This window comes from Lepisma saccharinum, chromosome 24 (assembly GCF_977018435.1).
Source record: "Lepisma saccharinum chromosome 24, izLepSacc3.1, whole genome shotgun sequence".
NCBI lineage: Eukaryota > Metazoa > Arthropoda > Insecta > Zygentoma > Lepismatidae > Lepisma > Lepisma saccharinum.
The window spans coordinates 26145818-26169410 of NC_139252.1; the positions used below are offsets into that span (position 1 = coordinate 26145818).

Here is a 23593-nt window from a genome sequence, read left to right on the forward strand (position 1 = left end):
CCTCTAAGCGGAACACGCTGTATGTCAGTTTGGTTTTAGAGCTAGGTAAACTGAATACCAAAAGGTTTAATGCCAAATCAATTGAGAAATTGCACGATAGAATCAGCATCATAAGTACTTTGTGCAATTGTCATTGGTGCGTCGCACAATCTTGAATCTTGTAGGTACTCATTTTTTCACATACCATAAAATTATAAGATCAGAATTTCATCTCCGAACTATAACATTTATTTAAAATATGTTACATTGTAGAAATTTGCAATTTACAACAATGTTGATACAATAATCTGTGTATAAAATAAGCTACACTTCCATGTAAAATTCAATTTAAAAGTTACTACATTTTAATATTTTGGCACTTGCTTTGGCTATAAAATACATTTTTAATTATCCTGGCCAGAGTTATTCATAAGTTTGGCTATAATTAAAAATAAATATAATTTAATAATTAATAGAAAAGGAGAATAACATATCATTTCATATTTATAAATAATAAAATTCAACATGTATATTAATCACTCTTAGGCTGTTTACTAAACTAAACTGGCACATTCACATTCAACATATATTATTTAAATAATAATAAATAGATAGTAAATTAATGGCAACCACTTTTATATAAGCATGAAAGTATTGTTTCTTAATATAGTGCAAAGAAAGAAAGAAAACATAACAGAAGTTTTCTGTTTATTTCATCAATTCGATTTTGATATTTTCAAAGCATCCTGCAATTTCTGATTTTCTTCTTTCAGTAGCATCACCTTCTCTTCATACTTAAGTTTCAGTTCTTCAAACATTCGTAACTGTTTTTCGTATTCTTGCTTCAAAACCCCATTGATTTTCACTGCTTCCTCCATCTTAGACAACATTGTGTTTTGCCTTTCACGCTCAGCTTTTATTTTACCTTCCATGCTATCAATTTCTATCTGGAGTTGGCTAGCTTCTACGTTTCTGATATTAAGCAAATCCTTTGTGATGGCGACAACTTCCTTCAACGACACTATTTGGCTTAAAAGGTGCTTATTCTGCTTCTCGTGGTTGGAATTGATGTTCATTTTCTCTTTGAGCTGTTCGCTGAGAGTTTCTACGAGTTTGCGTAAGGCTATGTTCTCTTTCTGGCATTCATCGCTTGATTTCTCCTGATTCGCATGACTCGGACCTGTTCCTTCGCAAGCGTTCCTCTGACTCACTTCTATACCTTCCTTCTTGTCGTGAACTTTGACCGAAGCCTCACCAACACCTACGGAAACTGCTGCTGGGCTTGGTACATCTTCCTGTGGCTTGGCTTGTGCTAACTTTTCCTTAACAGCTTGAAGCTTATTCTTAAAATTCTCTCTCTCTTCTGTTCTTGCTTGCAGCTCCTGTTCTAAGTGTTGTATCTTTGAATTAAGCTCAGCATTTGCATTTGCCTGTCCATCACAGCCAGTTTCGGTTGATTTGCTGACTTCTTGATTTACCTTTTCTAAGCTGTTAATTTTCTCTAATAGTTCCTTTTCCTTGGTTTTCCAAATACTTTCTCTTTCACCCCATTTCACATTCATATCCTTCATTGCTTCCTCCTTAGAATTTACCTCTGTTTTGTATCTCAAACAATCTGTTTGCAAAGTGGATATTTGTTGTTTGTAACTTTCAACCTGTGAAACAAAAATAATATGCATAATTATAATATACAGATCTAACCGAATCTAAATTATAATTTCATGAAACTTTCATTTATTTCATTTTTCGGAGCATATATTTCTTAAAAAAATTAGATATCCAATCAGTGAAACACATGCTCCTTTAAATCCTAAAAGGTAAACATTGTAATGATGAGCAAAAAGACCTGAATAGGAGGGTGACCATACATCCCATTTTGATGGGTATAGTCCCATTTCAGAGGCATGTCCCGGTTATCTCATTGGTGTTATTAAAATACACTATTTGTCCCATTTTATAAAAGTCTAGGAGTTAGCTGGAAAACCAATTCTAAATTTGAGACAAAATTCAAGCTGAAAAAAAAGTGTTGACATAGCATCATGGGATCAATAGCAAAGCAGCTATGTATGCCATACCAACACTATGTAAGTCATACTGAGATTATAATAATTATTATGCCGGCCCCCGTGGTGGAATGGATAGGACATTGGTTTGAATCCTTGCCTGAGCATGGATGTTTGTGAGTGTCCATTCATCATATCATCGCTCATCTTAATCTTCGCAAATTAGCCAAATGTGGCACAAGAAGTGAAGTAAAATAAAGCAAATCAATCAATCCATAATTATTATTATAATAATTATATTTAATACTTTTTGGCAACAAGAGATCGAGTTTCATTTATTGTTCATGATGTATCATTCATGTAACCCATTCTTTAATAAATAATAATAATAATATGTTAATAACAACATGAATTAGACCTATTTTTCAGGAAGCTGGGGGGTGTAAAATGGTTTTGGGATGTTCCGTCTTGGGGGGCAAAATATTATGGTCACCCTATCTAATACATACTACAATCATGGGCATCTGCAGGATATTTCCAGGGAGGGGCAAGCCAGATATTTTCCCCCATAATAGTGTTGTCCCCTCAAAAAACATTGCTTCAATTTGAATTTATCATGTTCATGTAATAATTAACATATATTATTGTGGCTGAAATGAAATACATAATTTTTGGTTCACTTTCATTTTCCACCCCCACCATTCAGACGTCCATGACTACAATATACTGTCTATTGTATTGCAAGGATGTAGAAAATTTGATTAGCCTCTGTGCATAAAGTGGACTTCGCATTGGGGCAGGACCTACAGTTTAAGATGTAGAAAATATAAACATATTTTACTTTTTGTCCTAAGTGGGATTATTATTGATAATATTTCATATATTTTATTTAAAAAAAATTATTAACATACTATATTTTAATAGTGTTTAATAAATATTAACTTGAATCATTGGGGTAGCATGTGGTATTTAAAGATTATCATTTTTCAGTTACTCAGAATATTAGGAAGTGATTAGGAAATTTATTTCAACTGCATGGAAAAACTAGGAAAGACATTAATACTACCATTAATTAACTACAGAGCATTTCCTGACATTCGCTACAAGACTCGACAGCAAGCGGCCCTGCATCAGCGCTTGTCTTTCCCAGTGAACGGGTCCGCGACAGTCGGTTATATTAAACCTCGTAATAAAGTTTAGAGTAACAGTTCTGAATCAAAGTGGAAAGAAAAATGGGGAAATAAAGTATACAAAGACAATCCGCACCATCCGTGAGGTAAAATAGAGTATTGTACGAGAAATCGGGAGAATTACAGTAGACGAACTTGTACGTGTAAATGCCAATTTCCTTCAGAGATGCCAGGAATGTGTTGCAGCAGAGGGACATCATTTTCAATACGTTCTGTAGTCAAGGTTAGTACACAATATGAAAACTTTAATTTTAATAGCCGACTCTACCGACTGTCGCGGACCCCGTTCACCGGTAAAGACAAGCGCTGTTGCCGAGCAGCTTGCCGTCGAGTCTAGAGAATGTCAGGGAATGCTCTGTATATATTCGAATTTCCATGTAATTTACAAAAAATAACATAATGAAGTGATAAAAAACATTGATGCTATATTTCAAATAACTCTATTTCCAATTTGCTTATTTTGTGTTTCTTTTCTACCCTATCACCAACTTTATGTCTAGTAAGGCTAAATCGGGACTGGACCTACAGTTTAAAGTGGGATCTGAACCACTATGTTCCTCCACTGGGTATTGAATCTGGTATCCGGTATTACAAGGTGATGATGCTACCAGTGTGCCATCGGGGAGGCCACAACATGCCAATGAAAATTAGCAGATATCAAATGGTATTAGCCACAGGAAACTAGAAGATTCCATTAGATCTAGAGCTCTCGCCACGAAAACAGTCCAGTCAAGGTCACGCCACCCACCTACAGTGTTGCCAATAAGTAACAATTTCAACAGATGAAATCAACTTCATACGTACAATGTGCGAAGTGTCGACTGAACAGCTTTGAAGAAGTGTAGCAACCCTGAAGAGCCAGGGGTGTGGAGGAGGCAAGAAGAAGCTCTGACCTTGACTGGACTGTTTTCGTGGTGAGACCTATAGTCATTGTCAAATATTTTTAACCTAATTTTATATTGTCAACAAGCCTAGACATAATCGATATTAATATTTAATTTCAAAGGTACATATTAATTAATATAGAAAGTTAGAAAAATATTTACAACTACAATTGTTTGGACTGGAGTAACGACCTTAACAGAGAATTTACCAGGCCACGAGGTCCCGAAGGTAGGTTGAGAACCATTAATGTAAATCATGATGATGAGAATGAGGGATGATGGGAGAGAACAAAATATACCCTACCTTTTTAGAATATGAATCTAGTAGTACATGCTAATTATGCTAACAATTTTGTTATGTCTGGCAATAATGATAATAATAATAATAATTAAAATCAATATATTTAGAGTAAAGGGCCCAAATTCCTGTTAATACCTGAAATATCTAGCTAAGGTATATAATTAAAAAAAATGTTCTCGTGAATAGATAACAAATATATATGTAAACAAACTCACATTTTTGTTTAAAAAAAATTAGTTCCCTAATTCATCATCTTAATTTTGAATGGGAAGATAGAAGAAAAATCCTTGAGTCAAGGAGGTATTTAAGGGGGGAACCAAGGGGGTCCAGACCCCCCCCTGAAAAACTTACCAAGAACTAAAATTAAATAATGAAAATGTACTTGTTTAGTGTTTGTATAAATCAATGGTTATTTCTTTCCATTAAAATTATTGGATATTGGGATTATAAGGTTTTGTAGGACAGTACCAAAGAAGGTTCATTCACACTACTACTCAGTGGCGGCGTTTGGGTTCTGAAACCTGGGGGGGGGGGGAGGTGCCAAAACTGGGGAGCAAAGATAGTATATTTCCCTTTGTGGATAAGGTTTAGCATAGTGAGGGGGCAAAAGTGGTGCCCCCCCCACCACTGCGTACTACTTATGAGATAATATGCATAAAATATTAATCAGGAACTTTAGATTTTGTCAACTGAATCTAAAATCATGTTTTGTTATTCAATAAATATTCAATTCTTATCTGCTTGACATTAATTTCCTTGCCATGACACTTGTTTCCTCTACAAATTTTTGGCGATCTTACAAGTTAGATAATGAATACATGCTGTTATAGCACAAAGAAAATGTTTCGTCTTAAGTGACGATTAGGGTCTGGAGCTTAATGTCCTATAAAACTGTAAAATATGTATGCAATTATGTCATAAAAATGGAAAAATATGTCATGAAATATTAAAAATATGTCAGAAAACTGCAGAAATATGCACAAGAGTACTTTCGAATTTCACATTATACGGGATGTGAGTATCTTCCAGGGAAGATCAATTAGGGTGGGGTTGGGTTTTAAATTAAGTCAGAATCCTTTTAACCAAAGAATGTAGTGGGAAAATACGGAAAATAACAAGAGGTTCGCTGCAATTATTCTAAGTTTCATTTACAATTATGTCAGATACCTTTGTGAAACCTAAAGCATAATTGGCAGCCTGCTACAGCTCTGGTAAATCTAGGCATCAGTACACAAACACAACTTTTTTAGACAGATTTTGATGTTTCGTTGTGTCTAAATTCTGCAATACTGAAGATCTCTTCGAATATCCTACCCTGGTTTCACATAACTTGCAAAACAGAATCTTGTCATCTGTGGAGAACACATCACTCCAAAATTGTTTAACATTGTTCTTCAGTCCCGTCACAATAGATTCCTTTACAGGAGGCATTCTATTCACTCACACTGCTACACATTGATACGTGCCTGGCTCAAGTGACAAGTGATCTTGAAACGCCCGTACTTGATTGCCGAAAGAGTAGGGGCTGTAATGTACCGAATGTTATTTTTACTTTTGACTGATTGTTGTGAGAAGCGAAAAAAAAGTAAAGAAATTAAAACAATTGAAACTTGGTTTATTTCCCCATGCCCGCACAACAATGAGACACTTTTCCTTAATAATGTTTGCATAGCTGTCAATTATTGGTGGGATATAAAAAATGGGGGGGGGGGTAATTATTGATCTGTACTAGTTGGTAAAAAAAACAGCACCTGCTTTTAATTTCTTCATCTATAATTTCCTTATCCTGCCATCGATAATAATCCGTTGCTATAAAGGTACAAAGAATAAATTATAAAATAACCAATTACATGCAGACAATTACGAAATTATACAGAAATATGTCTTATTATGAGAAAATTGAAGAAATATGTTGTAAAAATGCGAAATTGGTAAAATATGTCAAAATATACCTTATCAAGTTCATCCATTTGAGCTGATTTTCATCAGATACATAAAGATCTCACCCCAGTATTCGATCCAATGTCAAATGAAAATTATATTAAAACAAAGTCCCAGGCCCTAGTGATAACAAATATACTTCATACATCTGACTCTGCAACACGGTAATTTCAACACACATCACTTACAATCTGGAAAGAAATACTGTGGGGATAAGACACCCCTGGCATCCCTAGGGGGGGGAAGGGGGTGACATGTAAACATAATCAAAAACTACCGATATTAGTGTGAAATCCATAGTTTTCGGGATCACTAAGACGAATAGTGACACTCCCAATGACGTTCAACTCCAAGTTAATTTTACACTATAGTTGCAATTCATTATTTTGCTGTCTAATAGAAGATTGTGATAAATAAATACCCAGGCAATCAGCTAGTATATCATAAGTCTGCAATAATAAGTACTGTTTATTCAGAGGGACACGGTAACTTTCTATGTGAATCTTATCTGAAATATCAAAATAACTTACTTGCTTGCAGATAGTCATAAACAGAAATAAAACATTCTACATCATTTGTCGTGTACTTACAGAGTGTATATTCTCTATAATTATGAAACCAGTAGGAAGATTCAGTTGCTCAGCCAGTCTACCTCTTATTGCCATATAATAAAACTTGGCAATTCATGAACTTGTACCACTAATACTTGTTTACATGAGGTATTTAAAATGTAACTTCCCACTAAATATTTTCAAGGGTGCCCGAGGCTTTTCATATTCAAACAAGAACTAAGATAAATTTCCCTCTGTTATGTGTTACATGTTGTTCTTGTTTTAGTAGAAGGTGGAGCCCAGGGAGCATTTGCCCTCATGCAACAATGGCCAGTATGCCTCTCATAATTCTGTATTCCACAACCCTCTTCTGTTCCAATAATTTGGAATTTTTGTGAAGTTCATTTTTCTTCCATTTGGGCATTTTGTTGACTTTCTGTCAACTCAATTTTCCACTCCAGTGTGTTAAGAGTGTTTCGATTATGATCTATTTTACAAAAAAATGACATTGTTTCATGGAAAATTCTAAGAAATGTATGTTCAGTGGTATCGAGAAGAAAAGCTATTGTTAAAATTCATTCATTCATCACTCCATGTTCCAAATATTAAATAGATGCTTTATATGCTAAGGTTGATGGAGAGTTACAAGAAGAACAGTTTGGTTTCAAAAAGAGAAAAGGTACATGAGATGCAATTGGATTACTGTGGACAATTGGTAAAAGATATGTAGAAATAGGAAAGGAAGTTTTTACAGTATTTGTGTATCTGGAGAAAGGATGTGATAGGATGAAACTTACAATCAGTTCCTTCTGCGAGTTTAGCTGTGGAAATATGAGCATTTGCTGTACATATTGCACAGCTGCTGACATGCACATGACTACAGTGATTGCTGCTTGGTCTACAGCTGTTTTACCTGTAGTCACAATAATTTTATGTTAGGACAGATTAGGAAAATGGTGTTCGAAAACTGGCTGAAAACCTATATGAGAAACATCTACAGAAGTAAATCCATATAAATTGCTTTCCATCAGCAAACAATAGTTCACAACACAGGCGTATTCTGGGTGCATGCAATGCATGCGTCAATTGTAAGAAAATAATTATTACTTTCTTTCACTTCAGATCCAAGAAATGTAATATAAGCTTAGTTGAGCGTGTAAAATAAATACTTCTCCTATATGAAGAAATTAGAATGTAGAAATGCTCATTAATGTCGTCGCAGAGCAAGCTGTCGGATGGACCACATCAGCGAAGGAAGATTTCAACGTGGGCAAGCGCTGCTCGCGTGCATCTTCCCTCCCCTCTCCACTTTTTCTCCCTCACAATGCGTGAATATCGCATTGGCTGCATGCGGTGAGGTGACAGCTACAGAGAAGAGCATGCTTGTTGTTTCTTTGAACAAAGAGGTGGCAGCGATTGATTTTTTCCCTTGGAGGTACAGTGCAATGCACATTTAGTTTAAAGTTCGGTTTATTTTTATTTCTGGGCCTCTTTCAAAGTTCCACATGGCATAGTGCAGTATTTTCCCGAAATATTTTTAAAAAATGACGGAAAATGAAACAGAGGGTGTGATACAGGATTACCGTATTTACTCATGTATAATACGCACTTTTTTCCAAAATATTTGCCCCCAAAAACTGTGGTGCGTATTATGCACGGAATAATTCAGACACCCAACATGAAACCATACAGGGTCATTCCATGATTTTGGTGCACTTGCATTGATTTTTCATGTTTACGGAACCCTATCATGTTATATATCGTTGTAAAGCTTGAATCTTGCAGTTTCTGAATATGGAAACAGTATTCCACACTAGATAACGACACTAATGTGAAATGCGGTTGAAATAAGTTCATCAAAAAATGAAGAAACGTTCTGATTTTTATGGTACTTTGGATGAAAGAAAACGTAAGGAAAAAGATAATAAAAATTAAAATGTATTACTGGCCAAATAATATGACATACGTAGAGTGTGTAAATTCCTTAATGGAAGAAATCTTGTGCTGCTAACTGCTATTTGGAAGGTCCTGAATGTGCCTCGTATAAATGTTACATTAGTCACGGAAAGAAAAAGTATATATTTTGAAAAAGAAGGAATGAGCATTTGAATGGGTATGACGTCATTTACAACCTACAACTAAGAAAGCCATTTCTTGAAACTGGATTGTACTGTGCATTATATACGAGATATAATTTTTTGTCACTTTTACCCATCCAAAACCAGAGTGTGCATTATTCACGCACACGCACTATACATGCGTAAATACGGTATTATTATTATTTGACTTGTAAAGCTAAAGAATGAGTTGATTGCTCTCTATTCTTCCCCCGAGTTTGAAAATAAACCTGAACTAATACCATATATGAACACGACCAATATTCATAACATTATGAGTGAAACTTAAAAGTTGGCTAGCCTCATTTTGTCAATACCAGCTTGAACTGTATCAGTATAACGATCTTTTTCAGCATTAAGAAGAATTAATAATTATATTAGAGCAACCCAATCGCAAGAAAGATTAAGTGTGCTTGGTATATTATCCATTGAAAAAGAGCTGCTTCTGAAAATTAAAGCATTGCCCTTACGAAGATGTTATAAGCAAATTTACCACTCAAAACAGAAGAGCAGAATTTACATTTAAATTATTTTAATTAAATCTGGTCTTTTGTTCCTGAATATCTGATTGTAATTTAGGCCTCTACTATTATGTTATTTGCATAAGCCAAACAAACATGCATTGCATGGCCAACAGTTTTCACACCTGGTGAGTTTTGAACCTTATTATCCATATTTCATTACTTTATACGTTATGCAATATTTAGTAATGTTAATGTGCAAATCGTCAACTATTGAATACGTATAAGGCTATCCCCCATTCCATAACATATATGTTTTAAAAAATGTGTGTACAGCATGCCCTTTATGATAATCCAGGATACACCACTGGTTCACAAGCATTTTCTCTGGTTCTGCTGTGAAAACTGTTGGCCATCCAATGCATGTTTTGGCATTTCCGCAATGGGGAGAGATGATTAAATATAATTAGAAAAGTTTTTGTTGTATTTTATATTCATTTTTCTCTCTTTTGGCCTTCACTGCAACAGTTATTGCTTCAGCATTCCATTGTTTATGTTTCCTCATTCGAAATAAGTTAAAAAATCAATGTCACATAATAAATGGTTGGATTTCCTGAGACAAAAAAAAAAAACTATGTTCCAAGCTTCATCACATGCTTCATGCCTTTTCCAATATGGCATTTGCCTATCCCAATATTGCTTTATGGGATAGAAAGTTTAAGACTCCAACATAAATATTAATAGCAATAGAGATGAAATACCTCAGAAGAGTAGCAGATAAAACTAGATGACATATAGTCAGAAACACTAAAATTAGGGAACAGCTTCAAAATAGGAGGTGAGGGAGAGGACATTAAGTTGGTATGGTCATGTTACTAGAATGAGAGAAAATGAAAGCAAATACTGAAAGCAAGGACAGAAGGCAGAAGAGGAAAAGAAAGATCTAGAATAGAATGGAAACAATATCTGTCGGAGATGGTTACTAAAAGAGGGTAGACTGTATTGGTAGTAAAAAGAATATCTTAAGATAGGAAAATAAAAATATTTAGAAGATGGCTGGAGGAGTCCGGTGCCTAACAGCACAAAAGAAAAGAAGATGTCTCTCAAGTGTTGCAGAGACTGGTACATTCAAATCTTAAAAATGGACAATATAAATTACTCACAGCAAGTTGTTCTTTTGAAGGGGGGGGGGGGGGTAGTACATAACATATATGTCAAAAAATGTGACAGACCCAATAACAAAACTTTTTTCAATCCAACAAAATAAAGAATTCAAATTACAAAACTTTTGCACTCTGAAACTTCTAGCCTTGCGGGTGTTACTCATTGCACAAGCTTCAACCAACCACCCTGATTGTTAGGTTACTCTTGTTAGGTTTAGTTCACTTAGCATAAATAAAACATAATTGGTCAAGCTCCGAAAAACTGCTGAGAAGCCAAAAGACAAGGAGGTTGGTTGAAGCTTGTGCGATAAGTGAGAGACCTAGCTTGCTTCGGGCTTCCTAATGAAAGTTTCATACATTTGCCACCAGGATGCAGCACTTGAAAGGTGACATTGCGAATGGGGATGAAATCTGAGCCCTTGATCTTACTCTACTCCAGGAGAAAAAATTGCTTGTCATGGAAAGATATGCAACAAAATTAAACCCCCCAAAAAAGGAACAAACTTGTCATTACCATAGCAAGCACCGTGGTGGAGTGGTTAGCACATCGCACTATGACTCCAGGGGTCCCAGGTTCAAATCCTGGCCTGGGCATGGATGTTTGTTAGTGTCCATTCATCAGTTTCATCATATCATCACTCATTCTCATCTTTGCAAATTAGCCAAAAGTGGCACAAGAAGTGAAGTAAAATAAAGCACATCAATCAATCAATCAATTGTCATTACCATGATTGGAAATATAGCATATTGCTGTTTCTATCTCATTTTCTTCAACCTATTAAAACTTTCCTTTTTGTTATCATCATATTGGATACAAGAAAAATGTAGATACCTCTTTCGTTACCATGCTGGGTGCTACTTGTTGCTGTGCTGTCTGTGGTGGCTGAGTAGAAACTAACTGTGCTTGCTGGATCGGTACCACAGTAGATTTTGTATCAGTCACAGGTGCTTCTGGTGTGGCATCAGCTGGTGATTCAATTTTGGGTGGTAAACTGCACGGCTGCACATCAGATGCTCCTTGTGGAACAAGGGGAGCTTGCATTTGAAACACTGAAGCATCCGGAGGTTGGGTTTGTTCTGCAGACTTTAACTGTGGTGGTGCTTGAGAAGCAGTTGATTGTGCTGCATTTACATCTGGTGCAGGTAGCGGCTGTTTGCCATCTTGTGGCTGAGCACTAAGCTTTTCTTCAGTTTTTGCATCAGACATATTACCTGGAAAAGACACACAAATTAAGTGTATAATATGCTTTATTCCATGCATAGGATTTTAATAGTATCATACAGGCTGACTAATACACAATATGTTACTTTACATTAAATAAAAATAACATTTAAGCTATCTACTTACCTACCCTACTGAAAATTCTGTCTACTGTTTTAGTAGATCAATAGGTGTTTTGAAACACCTACTGTTTTCAGTTGATGAACTGTACTGCTAATGTTTTCTACTGTTTTTGGTAGTCCAGCTGTGTATACTGTCTTAAGTAGCTGAACTCGGTCATGGGAACCTACAACAAGGACTGGGGGTTTGTCGTGCTGACAACACGTCACCCCGTAACCGGTTGGATGATCACCCACTTCCGCAAGTGGGGGTGAAGCCGGCAGTCGGTCGGTAGGCCTTGGCTCTCACAGGCTGTTGAGCCACGGGTTATTATTAAGCAAAAAGTTTGTTTAAAATGACCATCTGTAGAAGGAACAACTTTAAATTAGTGTTTTAATATTAGAAAATTATATTTCTGTGTGACGATAGAAAACTTTTAATCAATTCGAATGGTAGAATAGAAAATAGATCATATTCTCATTGATAAGAGAAGGCATACTAGTATAATTGACGTTCGTACACATAGAGGCGTTGACTGTGCCAGTGACCATTATTTAGTAATTGCTAAATTAAGAGAAAGACTCGCAGTGATAAATCATAAGCAACAAAATCTAAAAGTTATAAAATTTGATACAGGAAAGTTTACTGATGAAAGAATTAAGAAAGATTACCAAATTAAACTGTCAAATAGATTTGATGTTTTGCAGGATTTAAATGATGATGAAAATATAAATGAAACAGACGTAAATAAGAATTGGGAGCAAATACGTAATGCAATAGAATCAGCAGCAAAATAAAGTATAGGATACCATAAACCAAGAAAAAGTAAGCCATGGTTGATATTGAATGTCATAATCTAATAGAAATAAGAGATCAGGCTAGACTTAGGTGGTTAAATAACTCTGATGATAGAAATCTAAACAATTATAATAGAATAAAGCGAGAAGTTAACCGCATGTTTAGAAGTAAAAAAAGAGATTACTTTTAAAGCAAAATTAACGAAATTGAAACAAACAGCAAAAATAAAAATATCAGAGATTTATATAAAGGTGTAAATGAATTTAGAAAGGGGTGGCAACCTAAAGTAAACTTGATAAAAGATAAAGACGGTGATTTTCTAGCTGACCCAAGCGATATTCTAAATAGATGGAAGAACTACTTTAATGACCTTTTAAATGTCCATGTAGGAGATAAATCGGAAGTAAATGAAGTACACACAGCAGAACCTCTAGTTCCAGAACCTAACTTGACTGAAGTTAAACATGCTATTAAAAGGCTAAAGAATAACAAAGCACCTGGCATTGATTTAATACCAGCTGAGTTAATTAAATATGGTGGAAATTCGTTAATATGTCAAATTTCATAAATTAATTTGTTTAATATGGAATAAAGAAGAAATCCCTCAACAGTGGAAAGAATCCATAATTGTTCCTGTGTTTAAAAAAGGTGATAAAATGAACTGCAATAATTACCGTGGAATTTCTCTACTCTCAACAACATACAAAATATTGTCTAACATTCTTTTTTCAAGACTAACACCATATGCTAATGAAATTATAGGTGATTATCAATGTGAATTTAAACGTAACAGATCAACTACAGATCAAATTTTTCACATCAGACAGACACTTGAAAAAAAGTGGGAATATAATCAAAATGTCCATCAGCTATTCATTGATTGCAAAAAAGAATATGATTCGGTCAAAAGAGATAAATTATATAATATATTAGTAGGGTTTGGAATACCTAAGAAGCTTGTTAGTATGATAAAAATATGCACCAGTGAAACAGAAAGTAAAATTCATGTGGGTATTAATATGTCTGACAAATTTACAATTCATGATGGGTTAAAACAAGGAGATGCATTATCTCCATTGCTCTTTAATTTTGCCTTAGAATATGCTGTATGGAAGGTAAATGAAACTAAAGAAGGACTAAAATTAAATGGTGTGACTCAGTTGTTAGCATATGCAGATGATGTAGACTTACTGGGGGATGATGTGAATACAATTAAGAATAATGCTAAAATATTTTTCAAAACTGCTAAAGAGATAGGTTTGGAAGTTAACAAAGAGAGAACTAAATATATGCTTACAGGCCGAAACCAAGTGTTAGGTAATAATCAAAATCTAATTATTGATAACAACTCGTTTGAACCAGTTTCCAAATTCAAATACTTAGGAGTAATATTAACAAATGAAAATTATATTAAAGAGGAAATAAAAAGTAGGCTTAATTCAGGAAATGCATGTTACTTCTCTCTTCATAAACTTTTGTCTTCTCGTTTAATATCTAAGAAACTAAAAGTTAAAATATACAAAACAGTAATTTTGCCTGTAGTATTATATGGATGTGAAACTTGGTCCCTTACATTGAAAGAGGAACATAAATTGAGAGTATTTGAAAATAAGATCCTTAGGAAAATATTTGGACCTAAAAGGGATGAGGAGACAGGTGAGTGGAGAAGGTTACATAATTTAGAACTACGTAATTTGTATTCATGTCCAGATATTATTAGAATAATGAAATCAAGAAGACTTAGGTGGGCAGGCCATGTGGCACGAATGGGAGAGGAAAGAGGAGTTTACAGGATTCTTGTTGGGAAACCTGATGGTAAGAGACCTGTAGGAAGGCCAAGACGAAGATGGAGGGACAACGTTCAGATAGACCTAAGGGAAATTGGTAGGGATGGAAAAGAGTATATAGATCTTGCTCAAGATAGGGAAAGATGGAAGGCCTGTGTTGCTGCAGCCATGAACCTTCGGGTTTAAGAAGGCTAGAGAGTTAGTTAGTTAGTTAGAATAGAAAATGCAGACACCACATCAATCTTGACATTTTATAATATTACCAATTTCATTTTATCATCCTCATCGTCACAGTTAGTTCAGGGTGGAGGAAAAGCCACACTAAATAACAAAAATAAAATCATAGCATTCATAATTTTTCGGTTGGATGCATGTTGTCGACTTATACTGTTTCAGGAATTCGTATTAATCCATAAGATTGTATTTTATTTAAACCTTCTCTGGAAGCTTCATATTGACCAGGGCATTCACTTGTTTACACCAGTCATCTACCCTCTGTGGTATTTCAATATTGCACAGTTAAGCGTTAAGCAAAACTTCCTGATGTGTTGAGGAAACAGGAGTTTGATTAGGAAAATAGGTGGTCAGCTGTTTGCAATAAACAGGAAGAAAACTCACGATTCGGCATGGAGGAAGAGCTCCATGGCCTGGGTTTTTAGAGGGTAGACAGGCTGGGAGAGGACGGACTTTTGATTTGGATTTGAAATAGAGAGGAGGTCGAGAGAGAAGACTTGAGAGGAGAGGTGAGAGTGTCGCTGGTCAACAAGCAACGAAGTCCAAAGAGAGTTTAGATAAATCGTATCCTACGACATTGTAAATTCATCATTATCATTCTTCAGATAGACAGGTATTTATCCAACCAACAGGCATGATTCAGGTTTGAAGGTTCATACAACCGAATGAGTGACCATTGTCTTTTCTAGTTGCTTAGAGATTTTATTTCAGATTTACCTTTCACAGCTAAGCATTTAGACTTGTCATCTTAATGACAAGTGCTCTCATCATTTATGAGGATGAATGATGAATAAGCTACATCACCCATCGATTTATTGTGGGTGTGGTAGGTCTCGATCCCATCATTCACTAGAATGATACGAATTCATGGACCAAAGACACGTAGAATGGTAGATATGGGGAGAAAGCGAGTGGGAGGAGTGAAGCAGTACGCGCAGCTGTAAACGGCTGGTAGCTGCAGTAGCGGTTTCCCCTCCATGCACTCCTCTCATGAGTTAATTGGTCGAGCCGAGTCACTAATTGTGCAGAGACTTGTTTTCGTTCTATTGCTCCAAAGATTCAGGGGACAGAGTGTGGTTTATTTTACTTCTTTTTTCTGTACTTTTGGCTAATCACGACTATGTATGAATGGTGATGAGATGGGTGAAGAGAAATGGCGAAGCATGACATTTTTACGTAGTCATCGCAAGACTTGCCAATCGTTAGGGTCATTCTTTCAACCGTGGAGGGGGAGATTTCTACATTGATAATGATGATAACAGTGTTCGTACAGACGTGTGAAGTAGAGATGGCCAAATTCATTTTCTTCTGCGTTGTATATGATCGTAAAATAAGGCAGACTAAACTATCTTAAATTCTACCCGAAAAATGGAAAAATTGTTAAACGTCTCTCTCAGAAATCTGGGTAGTAAAATTTCCGAATCGAGTTTTTAAATTTTCTGTAATCCTGATGTTGTTGACAATCCCTGGTGGGAAAGTAAGATATGTTAGGGAAAAGGTTGTGTCTAAGTAACAACAAAAATCTTGATCAGTCTTGTCATTCGTAAGCATAGTAAACACAAAACAACATTAAAGTACTTCGGGTTTTTTTAAAGTAAGAACATTATTTTCAGAAAACGATATTTGAACCGCAGGATCAAAAGAAAGAAAAAAATTGAAAAGGAGAAATACTGTGAAGGAAATGCAATGGATCCAGAACTGCTCCCCCCCCCCTCCACAGCTCTTTCTAGCACTAACCGTGGGAAAATTTATGCTTTTGCTTACTTATGACGTCACTGAAAGCCTGCCGTGTTTGTAAACAAGAGGGCTGAAAAAAGGCCTCTTATGACCAGACCTTCAAGAGCGGAGGAAAAGCGGTCGAAGGACCTTGGATTCGCAGACCTGCTGCGATGAGTTGGCCCGCCTGACACCATTGCACTAAACAGGAAAAGTAGCGGGACGGCTGGGCACGGGGAGTAGAACTGGGCTCTCCTTTCGATCCGCTAAACTTAGCGAATCTCTTGCGTATTTCTACCTGTTTTATGGCGTCGAGTGACTAATTTCGTTCAAATATGCGTGTATTCTGACTGATTTTTTACTTCTTCTCTAAAATATTTAAAAATCATTATTTTTATTTTGCTTTGTCATCCCCTATCTGTTTCTATAGCAGATAGACCGGGGTAGCATAAACCATGACCTTTCACAACCATTGCAGCGGGGGGCGTGGAGGCAACAGAAATTTTCCCTTTCCCTTCTGGCGGCCGTTTCTACCTGCAACTGGTGAGGTGGTGGAAAAGCCAGCTAGAGTAGCCCCTTCCAGTCTTTCCAGCTGATCTCACTGAGGGACGAGAAGCGCGTGAAAAAAGAAGTGTTGTATGTAAGCTGTGGCTTCAACAAGACAATAAATATTGTGATTTGAAAATAATTAGAGATGTGAGACTGATTGATCTATCTGTGCTATACTAGCTACTCCTCAGGATCGAGCTAAATATTTTACAAACTGCGTACAGGTTTGATCTAAAGTCAAATGGTATCAATGTTGGGGGGGTGGGGGAAACGTTATGACGTTATTGCAGTCGTCCGCCATCTTGGCGGTGGCAATATTGGATCAAACTTTGTTATTTCGAATGACAACATGGTCATGTGATATATCAAATTACACCCTCTTTCAACGAGGAATCGAATGGTGCAGGCTATTTTGTGATAACTGCAACGGTGTTGCACTTAGGAAATATATTAGGGTCGGTTTTGAACTCTGCGGGCTGTTCCATACACACCGTATAACACCACAACAAACACATGCATAGCGAGGGAGAACAGATGTGAACCACAAAACAATAGACAATCACCATCACAGAACATGTTCCACATGGCCACCGTTCTACTTTCATTCAATTTAATTTAACGTAGAAACTAATTTTTTCAAGGGTGCAGACAAAAGATCGTAATTGGGGGCCATTTTAAGGCAGGGTTTCAGTTACCACTTTCGTTTTTCCTGAGTTCTTTCCTGCTTTCATTTGAATATTTTGATTTTATCGAAATTTCTGGATTGGCGGCTGTAGCCCCATCAGCCCCCTTTGCGTACGCCAGTGATCAGGACTCGCTTCAAGCTTGTATGAAGGTGTCAACGGTTGAGGGACACGAGAAATCCACAGAAAGTTTCATTGATGATGTCATCCATACATATGCAGTAAAAAGCTTATGCACCTTAGTTTGCTGTAAATGTAAATTATTGCATAATTTAATTTAATTACACAAGTAAGGGGCAATTTAAAACTATTCGCATGGTTTTATTAGCATTACAATTTGATGCCTGCGACATTCCCTTGATGCCCCCCGTAGGAAAGTGTTTAAAAGTCAACAATAATTGTCGCGATTGGCCAAAAGTAACAGGAAAATAAGTTTAAAAAAATGTATACGAACCCAGAACGTGAATCGTGTACTGAAGCGGTTAGCACTTCTTACATCTAATTTATTCAGTAACCATTTCAGGTTTAGAAAGTCCCGTTGACGATGAACCCAGCTGCCCCTGTTTAGGCTTAAGATTTATCAAACCATAGAGAGATAAACGACATGCATGCGTTGAAATTTCACAACATAAGAACAGCATGTGAAACAGTTGACGATCTTCGATACTTGCCTTGAAGTCAAGGCTATGAACACTATAAAAGCACTCCACCCACTCACACGAAAGAAGCGTGGCCTCGGAATCTTCTGCGTCTGAACCAGAATGCAAGAATGTGTTCGTTCCTCAGTTGCGGAAAAACGTGTTGACTGAAGCAGGGTTACTGATCACGGTTGGCAGTGCCACAGAAATTCAACCAGAGTCAGTTTTCTTTCAATCAATTTCACGAACTTTAAATTGTATTAGCTACCTTGCGAAAACTAACAGGGGGGAGGCTAAGGGGTGGAAGGTGAGAAGCGCTGCTTGCTCACCCCTTAATTTTATTTCGAGCCCACTTTTCAAAATCTACTTTCAACCCAAAACATCGAGAACTCTTTCATTGTCAAAATTTACGTTATGACTAGACCTCTGATTTTAGGTTTTTAAGCAATTTTTTCCTTTGCAGATAAATAAGAAATAACAAGTTATGTCAGCGTTTCATTAAAAAATGCAACAGCTGACCAAGTTTTATACTGCCTAAAATCAGTGGCGTACGCAAGGGGGGGGGTTTCCGGGTTTAAACCCCCCCCTTGAGCTCTTGAAATATTATGGAAAATGCTGTAGGAAAAATTAAAAATGGCTAATTTATCACAGTCAAAGATCTGCGACAGTAATAATAATAATAATAATAATAATAATAATAATAATTTGGATTATTATTCCCATGCAGCATGAAGAAAAACACAACATTCCAAACACAATCTAAGCGGCCGCAAAGTTCAATTTTGCAATTTTCTTTTGCAAAAAGTCGCGCAGTGACTCTTGCGAGAATTGTGAAAATTCCTTGCTTCGTCCTTATTGCAAACGTTCTTCCCGGTACTGATTTCACATCCCCTTGTGAACTCTCAAGTGATGCTGAGTCTACATCCACATCATTAAATAATGTTGAAGAAGTCTTTTGTGAATCACCTAGAAGGGATAAATGTGTTGGAATGTCTATAAACTTACTTTACAACGAAAACATAGACTCAGTGGAATTTAGCAACATGTATTCTCGCGCTTCATCATCACCCTGGGTGAGTTCCATAGGTAAAGGTAATGTAAATTCCCTCGTGTATATAGCAACGTGCCATGAAGTCATACATAGTGGTGTGGTGGGCCCCAAATATTCTTGATCTCGAACTATTTTGCAGGTGATGTGATCAGCACCATGCTCCGGCAGCCTTCATCCCCCAAGGTTGCTCTCAGATACCCATAGGCTGGGTGCGGAGACAAGGCTGGATAAATTCCAACCAATTCCGGGAATCGAACCCGGATATCCAACGAAGTTGTCAGACTAGACCAGCGCGGCTCCTTGAATGAGTTTCATATTTCGATTATTTCAATAAATTTAATATATTTGCTTGTTTTTATGGATTTTCTTCACACTTAAAATGTCTCACTAATCATATACAAATAACCGTTGACTAGACAATTATTTTGAAACAAAAGAATTGTAATTTTGTTCTATTTCTTTCATAAATAGCAGCTGCATTAGTAGTAATTAAACTAATTAATTAATTATAAGAATTATTAATTAATTTATTATTATTATTAATTAATTAAAGTATAATAAAACAATGGTAATGTGAATTTGTAGAAAGTTTTCGAGATAACACCCCCCTTGATGAAATCCTGCGTACGCTACTGCCTAAAATAACCACTTTTGCTTGTTAGAACCTATTTTAGGTTTAAGTGCCTAAATTAAACCTTTTCTTTAGGTTTTACATGATTTTTACACCTCTCAGAGGTATTTACTTGGTTTGGTAACGAAACAATTCAATGACTGGCGTGTTTGAAACATGTTTTCTGTCGACCCCCACTCCCTCCAAATTTATAATGTTTTTCAAAGCTCTAAGCAAAATGTCTTGATGCCACTGTTAATATCTGCACACACTGGCGGCGATTGGATGGGACAGTTCCTCTCTACTTTTTGACCCCGCATCATGGATCCTTAATGCTAAGCCTTGTCTACTAAGACAAAGTAAACTGTCCTTGCCACCCCCTCCCCACTTCCCAGTTTTGGCACCCAATCGCCTCTACTGCCTGCACAGTCCAAAGTTCAAACTTCTGATCCGTATGGTCTTACTAACTTGCGCGTCAGTTCAGTCCTTTGGTATCACCACTGCCTATATTTCAGTTGAAAGGTATTTAAAAGATCAAATAAGACATCTGCTTGTATCTTTTCTTCACGCTTAATTCCCAGAACCAATAATTCACGCATAATTCCTGGAATTCAAAGAATTCCCGGTGAGTAGTCTCCCTGATATTGTGCAGCAAGGCTACATACGTAATTCATTTTTCATACCAACAAGTAACTTTTGCTAACATCAGAAGTATAGTAATACGATAATTTGTGGATAATTTTGAAAAGAATGCATACAAATGAAAACATGGTTAGAAAATTAACATTTGGTTGCCATATAGACGTCTATACCTACTAAAATTTCTTACGGTTCTTGTGAATTTTCTTAACGATTCTATCTAATTAGTAATTTTCAGAAATTTTGTACCATTTAAGTTTTTTGGAACCTATATTTCAGGATTTTTCGAGCCTAATTTGATATTTTTAAAACCTATTTCAGAATTTTTTGAATCTATTTTAGGATTTTTGGAGGCTATTTTAGGAACCTTAAGGCACTTTTTAGAACCTAAAAATGCGAGGTCTAGTTATGACTTAGTGAGACTATGTTGTCATATTGAGCGTAGAATGTTTGGTATTGACGTGAGACGGCTGTTATTGTTTACAACAGACAAGCCATGTCGATAATCTGAATGAGAAGCCGCATTTACTTTCATATACTGGATATAGTCTCGATCAGGGGCTGTTATTTCTCTTTCGTCATTATTTTTGTTAAGAATTGTTTCTTCTTTTGTAAGACACAACAATGTATGTCATTGGCCTACCTAAATAAGCTTTGTTCATTTCAAATGACAAAACATGTGGTTGATGTGGTCAAAGTAAGCAAAAATCAAGCAAGTCACCATAGAAGTCTTCAGTTTCATTGACATAGTTTCATAGAAGCCTGCTAAAAGTTTATTGGCATTTGATGTAATCAAGCCTGCATTATTCAGGTTTTCATTATTATCAATATCGCTCACCCATGGACCTTTGCCGGAAATTTTTTGCAGCAAGGTATTTTTTTTCCAGGGGGGCAAACAAGGCACATTTTCCCCATAATGGTGTTGTCACCTCAAAAAACATTGCTTCAATTTGAAGTTATTATGTCCATGCAATAATTAACATATGTTATTGTGGCTGAAATGAAATTATATGTATGAAATAAATAATTTTTTGTTGATTTTCATTTTCCAGGGCGGGGGGGGGGGGGAGTTCGAAAGCGTACCTCTTTCCCCTTCTGTTGCGACGCCTGAATATCACTAATTAGACTTTGTACACTGGCCTCAACAAAAGTACTCCGGCAGTTTGTTTCTTTATACAGCATATTTGCAGAAGATACAATTCAATCTACACGTGCATCAATATACGCTGTATAAGACACACCTTATTACTAACTTCCTTGACCCTGTACCCAGCAAAACGTTTCCCAATGAAGCCATGTGACCACAGTACATTGACTCGGCTGTTCGCAGAAGACAACGACGCCAACCCTGGATGAAGACTATTAATAGACCAGCGTCGTGTGAGTGTCAAACCCTCTTCACAGCCGAAATAGAATTTATCAACACTGCAGTTGGGGGCCGGAAAGTTCCCCTCGTTGATTTTTTACCATCTTTAAACCAGGAACGTTCAACTTCTGGCCAGCAGATCGCAGATGTGGTGATTTATGTATTAAGTAAATACATGGTGGAGCCGCAATCTGCACTGAGATATCGATATTTAATTACCTACAGATTGTTGTGCAAAGCAAACTGACCAGTCAGAGTGCCGACCTTCGTAGCGGCGTGGTTAGTACAACGTCAGCACGCTAAGATTCCAGAGGTGCCGGGTTCGAATCCCGGTCTGGGCATCGGTGTTCTTTGTGAATGTCCCTTCATTAATTTCATCATATCATCATCAGCGTCTGAAGTGGAAAATGTTAGCTGCTGGTATCTTTGGTCGAGCCTTGGGGTTAGCTGGGGGGGGGGGGAGCTGCTTCTATGGTTTAACATGGTGACAATGAGACAATTGGGGTATGCCTTGCAAACATTTTGGTAGCTGGGGGATACCATCTTCCTGCATCCCTCCTCACTTCGAGCACACATTTCATTCTCTGGATATCCAGGACGGGATATCCCATGGACGTATAATTGATATCCATAATATATCCATGGATCTGATCTGGGCATTTGTGGATATCCCTTGGAGATTTGAGCTGTATGGGTCGTCGCGATTAGCCAATATAGGCAGAAAAGCGACGCTAAATAACGAAAATCAAGTCAATCATATGAAATCAAATTATATGATCAGTTAGAGCAGCTGATATTGATACAATCTAAATTCAAATTAATAATTATATAAGAAATACAGATATCTTACCGTAGCTTCGTACCTAGTTCTCTTAGTTGAGATGATTTTGTCACTTGGAAGGATACGGGGACTATCATGGTGGGTTTGTTTAAATTGAAGTTCCAGTAATTTTGATGCCCTGCCTTCGAGTGATAATTTTGGCCTTTTATACTTATGCTTACTGCGTAGAAATTCTTGATGAAACGCTTCTTTCACCAATCTGTCGTGTTACTATAAAACTTTTGCCTATGATGCAAGGCCAGTTTATTAAGCAGTACGTATATAAGAGAACAGGCACGTAGCCAGGGGGAGGGCTAAGGGGGCTAAAGCCCCCAGAAATCCTACAAATATCTAATTTAAATAATGTATAACGGTAATTAATTTTACTTCCTTAGCAGGATTAAACATTAGATCGAAACAAGTTTAGTGTATGTGGTTATATTTTTATATTCTATCATTTAATCCAAAGAAAAAATGAATCCATAGCTCTCAAATGTATAGTTTTCTTTGTGAGAGGACACACAATATAAACTTTATGAGTAGAATTTGGCCTTATCTTTTAAAGCCTTTTTTAACGGAATGTGTAAAAGTTAATAATAATAATAATATACAATAACTATGAATTTCTGTGCACTAACTGTACAAAATGTAAGAAAAATAATGGACAACAATTGTGTTAGATATTCACTGATACGGTAGATAGAGTAGCACTCTCTCTCCATTTATATAATAATAATAATAATAAATTGTAATAATAATAACAATAAATTTGCATTAAAATTGGTTTCTTT

At 36.4% G+C, this 23593-nt stretch overlaps 1 protein-coding gene across 5 annotated transcripts in view; it reads right to left on the reverse strand.

Moving 5' to 3' along the window:
• Positions 1–226: 226 nt before the first annotated feature.
• LOC145978077 (uncharacterized) overlaps positions 227–23593 on the reverse strand; it is an 84692-nt gene continuing 61325 nt past the window's right edge. Inside the window, exons 1-3 of one of the 5 annotated variants that reach the window (XM_083110492.1) lie at positions 18397–18467; positions 11423–11802; positions 227–1634 (exon numbers count right to left, since the gene is read on the reverse strand). In XM_083110492.1, coding sequence (XP_082966618.1) covers positions 696–1634; positions 11423–11797 — 1314 coding nt within the window. In that variant the 5' untranslated portion in view covers positions 11798–11802; positions 18397–18467 and the 3' untranslated portion in view covers positions 227–695. Of the gene's footprint in view, positions 1635–11422; positions 11803–18132; positions 18291–18349; positions 18468–23593 lie in introns of those variants that run through there. The other 4 variants (XM_083110493.1, XM_083110494.1, XM_083110491.1 and 1 more) reach the window with 4 other exon arrangements.